Source organism: Teleopsis dalmanni, chromosome 1, assembly GCF_002237135.1.
Source record: "Teleopsis dalmanni isolate 2A chromosome 1, ASM223713v2, whole genome shotgun sequence".
NCBI lineage: Eukaryota > Metazoa > Arthropoda > Insecta > Diptera > Diopsidae > Teleopsis > Teleopsis dalmanni.
In genome coordinates, this window is record NC_051846.1 from 11,675,208 (window position 1) to 11,687,431 (window position 12,224).

General features: G+C 28.6%; 1 protein-coding gene across 1 annotated transcript in view; it reads right to left on the reverse strand.

Moving 5' to 3' along the window:
• Positions 1–2,414: 2,414 nt before the first annotated feature.
• Positions 2,415–12,224, reverse strand: part of LOC119677344 (DNA-binding protein D-ETS-3-like) — a 22,086-nt gene continuing 12,276 nt past the window's right edge. The window contains exons 5-7 of the mRNA XM_038088650.1: positions 8,906–9,244; positions 8,517–8,830; positions 2,415–2,506 (exon numbers count right to left, since the gene is read on the reverse strand). Of these exons, the coding sequence (XP_037944578.1) occupies positions 2,415–2,506; positions 8,517–8,830; positions 8,906–9,244 (745 nt within the window). The remainder of the gene's footprint in view (positions 2,507–8,516; positions 8,831–8,905; positions 9,245–12,224) is intronic.

Consider the following 12,224-nt stretch of genomic DNA (forward strand, 5'->3'; position numbering starts at 1 on the left):
TCCAGTTTTTGATTTAATCTCGTGTATTTGAAAATCTATGAATTTTTTTAACAATTGGTCTAAGTACGAAATATCATATCGCAAATGATATAAAATTATTAAGTATCATACGAATAATTGTAAAAATTTTCATTTATCTGCACTATTCAACCACTCCCCTGTGAGCAGTATCTCTTTTTTAACCACCCCTGCCACACTTCACACGCAACTAGTAAAATTTATGACTTCAAAAATTGAGATTTTATTAATTGTTCGGAATATTTTCTCACGATATTGTTGCATCTCTTTCAATAGCGCATATTGATCATTTTATTATCTGACGATTAGCTTCATTATTCCAGGACAATGTGAAGCAATCCTTACAGAAGATGAATGAGTACAATTTTTTGCCACACTACCTCAACTGGACTTGCAACAGTTGCTACTACATTTATTCCTATGCGTATATGTCTTATTTATGCATATCGTAAAAGGGGATGGTCGTGTGCTACATGGCTTAATAGGATTAACTCTGAAGAGCACTTAAGAGTCATCATTATCATCAAAATTTTAGTGCTATAAGCCTGTAATGTTTTGATTGCTATTTTGATTGTTCTCGTTATTATTCTGAATATTTTTACTTGCATTTAGTCTTATCTGTACAAATGTTTACAAACTTTCCCATTATTATGTCCTACTGCGTGTGAGGTCATTCTGAAGTATGTACTTTCTCGAGTAGTTGAATTAAGCTATAATCTGAGATTTATATGACTTAAGTGCTTGAAGCGAGTGTGACAAATTTTCATTATATAATTGATAAAAATGTTTATAAATTTAAGATTATAAATAAAAATAAGGATATTTAATATAATAATTAAGTACTGATACGAATCTTTATGGTATCTGCCGAATGTGGATGTAGTTGTCACTGAATTTTAAGAAATTAATGCAAACTTAGTTAAACCAATTAAAGACTTATAATCTATATTAGAACTAATAATGAATTCGATATTAAACTGAATCTAGGCAAGAATTCTTTAGAGATATTAAATATAATATTATATATATATAATAGGTACAACAAGGTATTTCTGTTCCATATCGCGAAGTAACTAAACGAAAGAAGGGTAATAACTGTCACCAATTAAATTTTAATAGTAAATTTTTATATTATCTGAATACAATATAACGCAAATCGGATTATACTCTATAAATAGAGTTTATGAAGAGAATATAATTCAAATCAATTAATAAACATAACAAGTAAATTCTGGTACATATCATTTATTATGAAATATATTACCACATTGATTTTTGGATCCATCCATTATTGAAGGATGGTATTTAAATACTTTAAATCAAATTTAAATCGGTATAACTTTTGAATCCAATATATTTTAAGCGTGATATAAAGGATATTTGATAAACTAGATATTAATTCACAACTTCAGCTGTTTAGATGAACCGATTTTGAGATTGATTGAACTAAAAATTGATATAAAACTTATATCATTTGAATGAACCGAATTTGGGATATTGCATTACAATATCTTAGTGAATATTGAATATGGACGTCTCACCCTTCTCATACAAGTTTTAGTATTTCTTGCATAAGGAAATTGGTCCTGAAGATTATTAGACTTTCCTTACATATGATTTTGCAAACAGTATAATTATATTTTTTATTACTGCACAGTTTTGTGTTCTTTACATATTTTAACACATTAAAATTTACATATTGAAAAGATGTAGTATAAAACTCATAAATATAAATAGAACTCTCTGACATAAATATGTTCTATACTAAAAACCATAATTTACTTACAAAAATAATTTTTAATTTATTGTTTTAATGATAGTACAATATATTATTTATTATTTTTATTTTTGAATTCGTCAATTCTTTTTGAATTGTTACTAACCATTATATCTTCCTTTTATCAATATTTCAACTATAATCTATAGTCAAAGACTCTGAGAATGAATATAGATTATAACTAAAATATTAGTGAAAATGATATATAATTTTTAAAAATATTTTTAAAAGTTATCTACTATTTAAACAATTGACCAATTAGTTCGTTTCAAAATTAATAATAAAGAAAATATTTCTTAAATATTTTTTAATATAAGTCATAGATATTATTATATAATAAAAAAAATTAAAAAAATATTATTATCTAATCCATTAATAATTTGTATACTAAGTCAAATAAAACATTAACAGCTTCCGTATATTTTTCTAGTGTCTTAAATTGAGGTAGGACTATAAGGACTACAAGGATGTTGCTTAAATGGATAACAGCTCACTCTAACGTTAAAATTTAAATGCTTGAATTTAAGGGTGATTGTCCTGGATGTGTAACAAAAAGCTTTAACTTTTTTAAGGATTTTCAAAAATTGGAATTTAAGGGTGAAAGTACTTTTATAGCATTTCACTTACCCGTTAAGCATTTATTAGAACTACGATGACTATCGTTGTTTGCGCTACCAAGAGATGTGGTTGATAAACCCGCAGAAGATTTATCTAAAATATATGAAAATAAATAAATACAAATTATAATTAAGTAACAACTTGTCACTAAATATAAGTAAAAAACTTGATATAAATAAAAGCAAGAACTTAGAAGATGTCATCAACGTAGTTACTTGCTCCCATTGCCAATTTGGTTGAATCATACTACGAAATTTTAACCAATAAATTAGTTAACTGTTAACTGACACACTTTTTAATTTGCTACATCAAGGCATGAAGCCCCACACAAAATTCAATTCCCACACCCAAAAAACACTTTAACCAACATCATAAATCTACCCGACTATAATTGTCACATAATCGAAACTAACTGAAACTTTATTTATTAGCACTGGTAGCAGTGATATCTGTAAATAATCGCATAAATAATTTACATGCATGAATACTGGGAACTCACTACTAAAACTACTAGAGACACAACCACTCGTGTAGAACCGCGTAACGCACCACAATGCAAACATACAAAATATAGCGCGTTCAAGCACAAGAGGGTTAATCGGAGGGGTGGAGCGCACATATTGATAGTCCTTTGAGAGTTTTAAAAAAGTGCTTAATTGGCGTAAATCTCTGTTTGGTATAAACAAACTCGAGATTTTGCGATATCATTATCGGGTATGAGATTAAAATGTTATGCGTGTCTGTCTGTCTTCTGCGATTGTCCGAGCAGACAAAGGCTTAAGTATACCAGCACAAGCATGACGAAGTTATGGGACAATGCAACAAAAGTAGCGTGTGCAGCTACTCGTAACACTTGCAGGACTAATGGATGCGAAATCAATGAAAATGTGCTGCACAATGCCGTCGATGTATGACAGGAAATGCAAAAAACACAAAGAAATATATAAATAATAGCAATAAAAAGATACATTTTGCACTGTCATTATGGATGAATCGAAATAGCAGAAAAGTGAATTTGTTTCAATTTTTAAAACTCTCAATTGGAGTGTATTTTTTTCTCCAATTGATTATATATTGAAAAATTTGATATTGCAATTATCATATATAATAAAATTAAATTAAAATAAATTTCTATGGGAATACGCTAGGAAAACTGTTTCTGAATAAAAATATTATTACGTTGAAGTAAATTAAAAATTTTTCAGTCAATAGTAGTAAAAGGATTTATTACGATTAATTTGATTTACAATTAGTTCTTCAAAAACCAATCCATTAGCTGCGATAGATCAGCGAAGTGACCTAAGCCTAGGCTTTTCCCTAAGCCTAAGTATTTCACAACGTCTTTTCCTTCTATTTCCAAATTATTGACTTTTATTTTCCTAAGATTTTGACTACTACATTTTGTCTCTCCTGATATGAACATGCAATAAAGAGACTAGAGACTAGAAGACCATGCTGTGGGGTAAGTTTTGCAGCTGAAAGAGTTAAACAAAGAGCCCGAAAAATCTTATTTAAAACGATATGTAATGCAGGAGCATAAATAAAGAAACGACGTGAGATTCTTGACCTAGACATATCGCTTGAGGAGAGCAAACCTAAAATAGGGTTGTTATGGCAATTCTTTTTACTGTCAATTTAGAAAATAGTTAGTTTTCAAATATATTTTAATTAGTAGGTAATAAATTGTTGATTAGTAATGTAAAGAGATGTTTTAATTCAATAATCAAGTCACAATAAAGGTGATGCTAGGAAGTAGTAAATTTAGAAAAAAAATGAGAACTTTCATTAAATCCGAATATATTTCCTAATATAATGAAATTTGCGAGAATCTTATTAAATAGCAAAATAGGAGAATGAAATGTATGCAACTATATTAAATATACTTATATTTGCAATATTTCAGCAGATGTGTATATTTAGCATAATGACACAAATGAGAGCATAGTATATTTAACGCTCTAAAAGTTTGCAAGATAATTTCTGCAATTTCATTTTCTCGCTTGAGCAATCCATATGAGAATGAACTTTCAGATAATTGAGAAAATTATTAAATACTTAAAGAATCCCTAGAGAAAGCATATAAATGCATTCTATTTTCTTTGTGTCTGCATTTTCACATACAAATGAGTTCCTTTCTTCACAAACTTTTGCAATTGCTTTTGTGAAAGAAAAATAATGAGTTACGCATGAGAGATTCTTTTTTGAAGCGTTCCGTTTATTCAGAACAACAACAATACTAACAACCACCAACAGCAGCATCCACATCAAAAGAGATACATTCCTGTCCAAAAACCGAAAAGCATTGACAACAAATTTATGGCGCTTAAAAAAGTTTCCTTAAGTTGAATATGCAGCCATCTTTAAAATTTTTTGTGCTCCACCCTCCAACAATTGTGGCAGTATACGTCTTTAGCATCAATAAATAGCTTAAAAAAATATTTATTGTATCTAAAAATATTTCTTACATATATATCTCATATATCAAAATTAACTAAGCGAAAAGTTGCCAAGGCGTTTACCCTCCCATTAGGGGTTTAAGGATTTTTTGGCATTTTTTATTTATTTTTCTACTGACATTGTCTTCGATATTTATGCCAACACAAAAATCAAACACAAAGAAACCGTGTAATAATTTTACTTTACTCAAAAGGACACTAAAGTGAAAAATTTACCCTAAAGAAATCATAATTTGTACGGATAAGGCACTAAAATGTACGGCAAACGAGATACTTTTATCTTGAAGTATAGCAGCAGAAACAAGACGAAACAAAATATTTACAAGCAATTAATTCGAATCAAAGGACATTACGCTTCAGTGTGTTTGTTTCAGCATTTCATTTCTGATTATTCCTCTCCAAATTCATATTCTTCAATAAGGATTTGACTTGTGTTGATTACTTCACACTAGAAAATACAAATTGTATTATACATCAAAAATCAAAAAAGAATTTCTCCTGTTTAAATCTCATTCAAAACCCTACGTGGATCAAGACTCTACCGCATAATTAAGGAATGTGTGAGACCTCCGAAGTGTTTGTTAAGTATTGACAGATAAAAGCAAAATTCGGACGTTCAGTTGGTTTATAATGACTATAGTTTGTAGATTGCCAAGACCATAAAAAATAACAACATTGACAGCCCAGAACATAGACGAAGAATTACCATTATCAATAAGTGGTATTGTGGGCACAGCAGATAATTAGGTGATCTAGAATTCTTTCTCGATCAAGCAAACCTACACAGAATACCATAAAACAGCCATAAAAAAATATTTTCGTAAAAGCTTTTTCTCTTACGAGTTGACAATGACCATTTGAATAATAATCGAATTCGAATAAACAATAGATTTTTCGAATAAACAATGAGTTTTGTCAGTGAAGACACTGACACTGTTCAGCATATCCAGCTACTTATGCGGCTTAATCAAGTCGTAAGAACAAAAGACGATCTCAAGAAAAAAGTAATAGTCTGAGGAGAGAAAAAGTGGAGACTAATAAAGTCAAGGTCAAGTACTAACATTTTATACACAAATCTAGAGAAGACGCGCACAGAGAAAAATTTTTAGAGAGGAGTTGTGTATCAGGTCGAAATTCTAACGATAAGGAGTTGTTAGGACTAACAAAGTTACATACTTTGTGAGACCAATTTTGAGTTAAGAAATAAGCGAAAAGTAAAATATACAGTCAAACATGAATTACCTCTAGTTAAGGAAGAGAATACTTAGCTAAAATATAGTAATAATATCATAAAACACATAGATATCAATAATCTTGAGAATGAAGTCGTAATACATGGAAGTATGGAACTAGCGCGTAAAATATTTAACAACTAATCGCTTGTTAAAACGATTTATCGTGTAACTTACTATTAGACCTTCTTTATATGACTACTAAAATGGTAAAACGAGTTTTTATCACATAAATCTTTTTAATTTTGATATAAAAACCTATTTCAGAATTACTAAAGTACAAGAACTTTGCTTTACAGTTTCAACATCAGCTTCAGTACCCTTTATAAAACTAGTAAATATTAGGCATATTCGATCAATCTATATATATATTTTACATATGTCTTTCACAGCCATATCTTTGATTTCACTCCACTTTTTGTGACTAAACTAAACTTTCTTTGAAAAAGTATTACATTTTCCATATTTTCCATAGAGGTCTTTACTATTCCAGAGATCTTTAGCTGAAGCAAATTTCTTTTTGGTTTTCTTTTGGTTTTATATTCTATAGTTGCCTAGAAGTTTATTATTCGCGTATCTGTTTCTGCATTTTAATGTCTCTCCTGTATACATTATCACATCTTCAACATTATTTTCCAACTGCAGTAGATTCTCCACATAACGAAAGATGTAATATCAAGACGTCATATCGAATGTATTGTATACATTACCTTCGTTATTTAGAAAAAAAACTTTTTTGGTATCACTGTTTTATACAAATATTTAATCTGGTGTTGCATAGGAGGTTCTGATATCAAGTATTCGATGGAGGAAGAGACAAACGCGTATTTAAATTTAACCGATGTTTATGTCGAATTTTGTTTGATTCACTTTAAAACATCTTCAATTACTTTCCAATAAAAAACCATAATATTTAAAATCTTTAATCATTTACAAAATAAATAGATATGAAGGCCATTCAAAACGGTGTATTAAAGACCAATTACTACTCTACAACACCCCATCCAACAGCACACTTCACACTCCCTATATGATTTCTTTATAACAAAGAAACAGACTATAGATAATACCACTATTATTTGGATTTAAGAGTTCTAGGGAAGGGTAATCATATAAATTTAGACAATCATAACATATTTTCTCCCAATTCTTTAATTTATGTCAAAGAAATATATTAAATACTTTTTAATCTAATTTTAGTTTAGATTTATATATTTCGTTAATATCTCCATCAAATTTTTTATATAAGTCAAAATTTATTTTAATATTAAAAAAATATTTAAATACTTTATGTAAATCTTTATAAACGGAAATACAAATCTTCCACATCCGTTCGCGTTGTTGCCACATTTCACGTCTATAAAAGGAACTGTCTTAACAATTTACATATGTCGGCGGTACCTCAAACTTTAACAATCAAACCCATGAACGCTTCCACGTTTTCAATTTACCACAGCGTTTTTAAGTATTTTCGCGCCAAATAACATAAAAGTAGTAAAAAAAATGGAAATATATTCCAGTGGACACAATATACTATAAAATGTAAAAAATAAAAATATTTAAAACGGTTGCCTAAATTTTGGCAAAAAAATAAATGCCATAAAAAAGTATTTCTATCATAAAAAAACTTGGCAAGGTAACATTATACAAATATACGAGGCGGTAAACCGCGAACTCGTTTGGGTCATCACATTTTGACCATTTTGTTGGCATATTTCTACTTCCTCGCCATTCCTCACCATTCCTCGCTATAAATACGATAAATACCCGCGAAGTCCACAAATATATAAATTTGCTGTACATCTTGAAAAGAGTTTTTAATCCATGGCATAAAACAGTTTCAAGAAGTTAAGGACTTAGTATGACGAAAGCATGGAAAACTGAGGTTTAAGTTTGTTATTATTTTTTTAATTTTTTTGCCATTGTTTATATTTTTAAAATACCTCTGTGAAGCCTTTGAGACCTGAAAGGTTTTTACCTTTAGACAATTTATTTAAATATTCCATGTACTTGTGCTTGCATGTCAAATTGAAATTCATTATAGAAGATAGAAAAATGAACAAAATTCTTGACTAGAAGGTTGGTATAATTTTATTAGATGTTTGTCTTTTGGCAGTTTTTGTGCTTTGTGGCTACCAACAGGAATCTACTGATGAAGACGGTAAGTGAATTGGACAAGTTGGGCAGCTTGTCAAGTTCAGTAAACATACAAACAAAACAAAATATATGACTATTAAATGCCAACAAATTGTGTATCATTATGAAATTAATGTAGACATATTTCACTGAAATACAGGCCATTCCATAAATCCTTACAATAATATATTTTTTTTGGTTAAACTATATGAAATGACTACGGATTGCGAGGGCATGGAACATATATAGCATGAATGAGATTATAAATTTCTTACTTACCCCTTGATTTTGTTTCTACATTTGCTGAATCTAATGATGTTGTCGTTAAAGGTGGTGGAGCTGTTGAGGTGATAACGCCATGCTGTCCTGGTGAGCAGCCAGCAGGTTGCAAACTATCCAAACGGTAACGTTGGCCTGTCGTAGCAGACGAAACTGTTGTTATACCATTACCATTCAATACAATACTCGGTGAACTGGCCACTGAGCTTGAATTCATATTGTGCACAATACCAATACAATTGGCTCCATTACTGCTCTGTACATTAGGTAGTGTGTCTAGAGTGTCACTTAAACGTTGTGTAGAGTAAATATCACTAAAGTTAAAATTTAATAATTAATGTAAATTAATTTTTCAATATACTTAAAACTTGTTTATATCTAACTTATACCTAAATGCGCTGGTAGCCCCAAAAAATGTGCTGCGGTCTTGTAGAGCTGCTTTTGCTTTCTCTACACTTTGCTTCAATTGTTCGAATGTTGATTGATGGAAACGATATGACGTCCAGTCTGGTGAACACTGACCTAAAGTAAGGCAGTCTTCAGTTTTGACTTGTGTTAACGTTGGAGGAGAGACGCGTTTTAGGTCCAGCGCCGTTTGATATGAACAAGAATTTTCGTACATTTTGTGAAAGGAGTTAATGTCTTCAGTAGGTACAGTATATTGAAGTACTATTTCAGTACTACTTGCACACTGATAAGTAAATTTAATAGAGGGAGCCCACTTTATTCTAAAAACAAAATAAATTTCTTCTTAATATATAAAATTGTAATCAATGAGACAAAATAATTAAGTTTAATTTTAAATATTAAAATATTGTGAACACATAGTCTTTAATTTTATTTTAAATTAACAGATATATATATTATAATAAAATTATTTTGTATTGTATAATATTATAATATATTGTATTAAATTGTATAATACATAAAAATAAATTTTTTTTTTAAATTGACAAAAGTATATATTATAATGAAGTTGTATTGTATTAATTAAAATATTTCAGTAATAATGGATATATATTGTAATATAGGTATGTACTCGTTATTAAGTTAACGTGAATCAATCTTATATTATATATTATGCAACTTTCTCTGTAACTTTCATTATATTACCTTAAGAGAATATTTAAATTATATTTCACAATTTTACTTAACAAAACCTCACTTCAATGATTTGTTTTTGTACATACATTTATAGAACAGATAAATCAGATAAATTTTCGATTTTATTTATTTAATTTATAACCGAAATAAGTTGCTTCTGAAGTGACATTCTCGGTAATAAGTACGCTACAGAGCTTATAAGTTTTTATAACTACAGTTTCTTCTACGTAGAGGTAATACTAATGTAATGCAGATTATCTGAAGGCCGAAGACCTGTTTTTCGATCTCAACAATGTGCTCCATTCTATTAAAATAGAATGTCATCTGTGTTTTGACCCTCTGTGACTCTGTAACTTTCTATTGCTTTAGGAAATCCTTTTCCAATCTAATATCTACAATAAAATGTCTGTCTACAATCAGACACTTTCTGGTCTTTATTCAAAATACTTAGTATGTACTGTTCTTTTATGGCAATCGCAATTACCAATATTATATCAATCAAATGTTTTCTTAAGGATTAGTATCACTGTCTGCTATCAATATTTGAATGATGTATTTCGATGTAAGTTTAAGACCATGATATGGACAAATTGGATTTATTCGTACAACCCAAATCCTAAGACTATCAGATAGTTTACCTACAAACGACTTAAAGTTGAAGACAGATCTAATTAGTGGAATTTCTACACATTAGTCTTGTATTTGAGATATATTCTAAAAGTTACTTTTAATAATGATTAAAGGTAATAAACTGCGATATTTAAATCAATATAAAAAAGTGAACTACGTCTCAGCAACTTCTACGCAACGTAAATAAATTAGAGTGCCGCTAACATTTTTTAAACGGGAGATAATCTGAGATAAACGGAGTAAAATGACTTCGAAAAAAAATTAATATAAACTACTGAAGATTAATTACAAAAAAATTTTAGTTCAATTTTATAATAAACTCAATCATCTCACTGACGATGATAAACTTTGTTCGTAGTTCCAAATTTTCAATTAAGTGATTTCATACGATTAATTTTCATGATTTCGTATTAATGCCCCTAATATTTTTGTAAAAATAAAGTATAAAAATTTTAAAATTAAAAATCATTTATCATCATCTATCCATTACATTATCTTTCTCACTTGCCAAATCAAAAAGAACTACTCTTACATTTCAAAGATACAATTTTCGTCTGTTTCAATTAATGACAAATAATTGTTGGAATAAAAACTTTTTAATGACTATATTTAAAAATGTAAATTATTATCGTTGTAATAAAAAACCAATGAAATAAATATATTAATAATTCCATTTGAAACCTTACTACTCTTGAAAATAAAATTTATTTATTAAAATAATCGTATATACATTTTAGTATATGGTAAATTTCTTACTAAAATAATTGATTTTTCAAAATGAAAATAATAAAAAAAATGTAAAACGAAATAGTTAGAAAATAGTTTTAGAAATATGATGATGAAATATGATTAACTCTTTATTTAGCAATATTTTATTCAATTTTATAGGGGGTATTATAAACATTATGTTATATCTTTAATTAAAAGTTAGATTCTTGAATTCATAAATTTAATAAAGAAATTCACATATTTAATCTACTATCATACAAATTATAAAAAATGTTTTAAATATAATGTCGAAACTCTCAAAAATCTATTAAAGTATATTTTTTATCATTTAATAATCATTTAATAATTTAATAATTTAATCTACTATCTTACAAATTATGAAAAATGTTTTAAATATAATATCGAAACTCTCAAAAATCTATTAAAGTATATTCTTTTCATTTAATAATCCCATAATTTTAAATTTATAAATTCATGGAAATTATAAACTCACCTCATTACTTTCACAATCGTCATCAGAATATGAGTCCGTACTAAATTTCCATTTCATTAGAATGGAAATGGGAATGGACCTCATAAATCACTTTTACAGAAATAAAATAAGTGAAATTATAATAAAACACGACTTCTGTAATTAGCGTTGTTGCAATATTTAATTGCAGCAAATTTGCATTTGTTTGCAGTCCATAAATGTATGGAACAGTATCTACTAAATATACACACACCTACTAAAATAGAACATAATTAAGTGTAATTTAAATCCACAGTATCCAAGTATCCAAGTGCAATTGCTCTGCTAGGCACACTATTATTTTTGCATTTTAAAATACTCTCCAATGGTGAACTGTTCAGAACGCGTTCTTTCGAAATTATATAATAATAACATATAAGTAATTTATGTTCATAATTTATGAGCTGTCCTATTACGGGCAAGCACTGCGTATGAGTGAAAAATTACCTGCAGCCATTGTTGCTGCTGTATCTTTGCAGTTGCTATTGTGAAGTTATTAATTTAATGTTAGTTTAACTACTCACAAAGACCACTTGGAGATAATGAATGTGCATATACTTATACGGGCAGATAGACAGATATTTACGTATGCATTGCTTTTATTTCGAACGTAACTATTTGAGCGTAAATTTTCTATTATTCGCACTCGGGTCCTGTGGTATTCCATTCTCTTCCAATCATTTCAGCAAAATTCCGAAAATATAACATTTCTTCGCATAAGTGTTTATATTAGT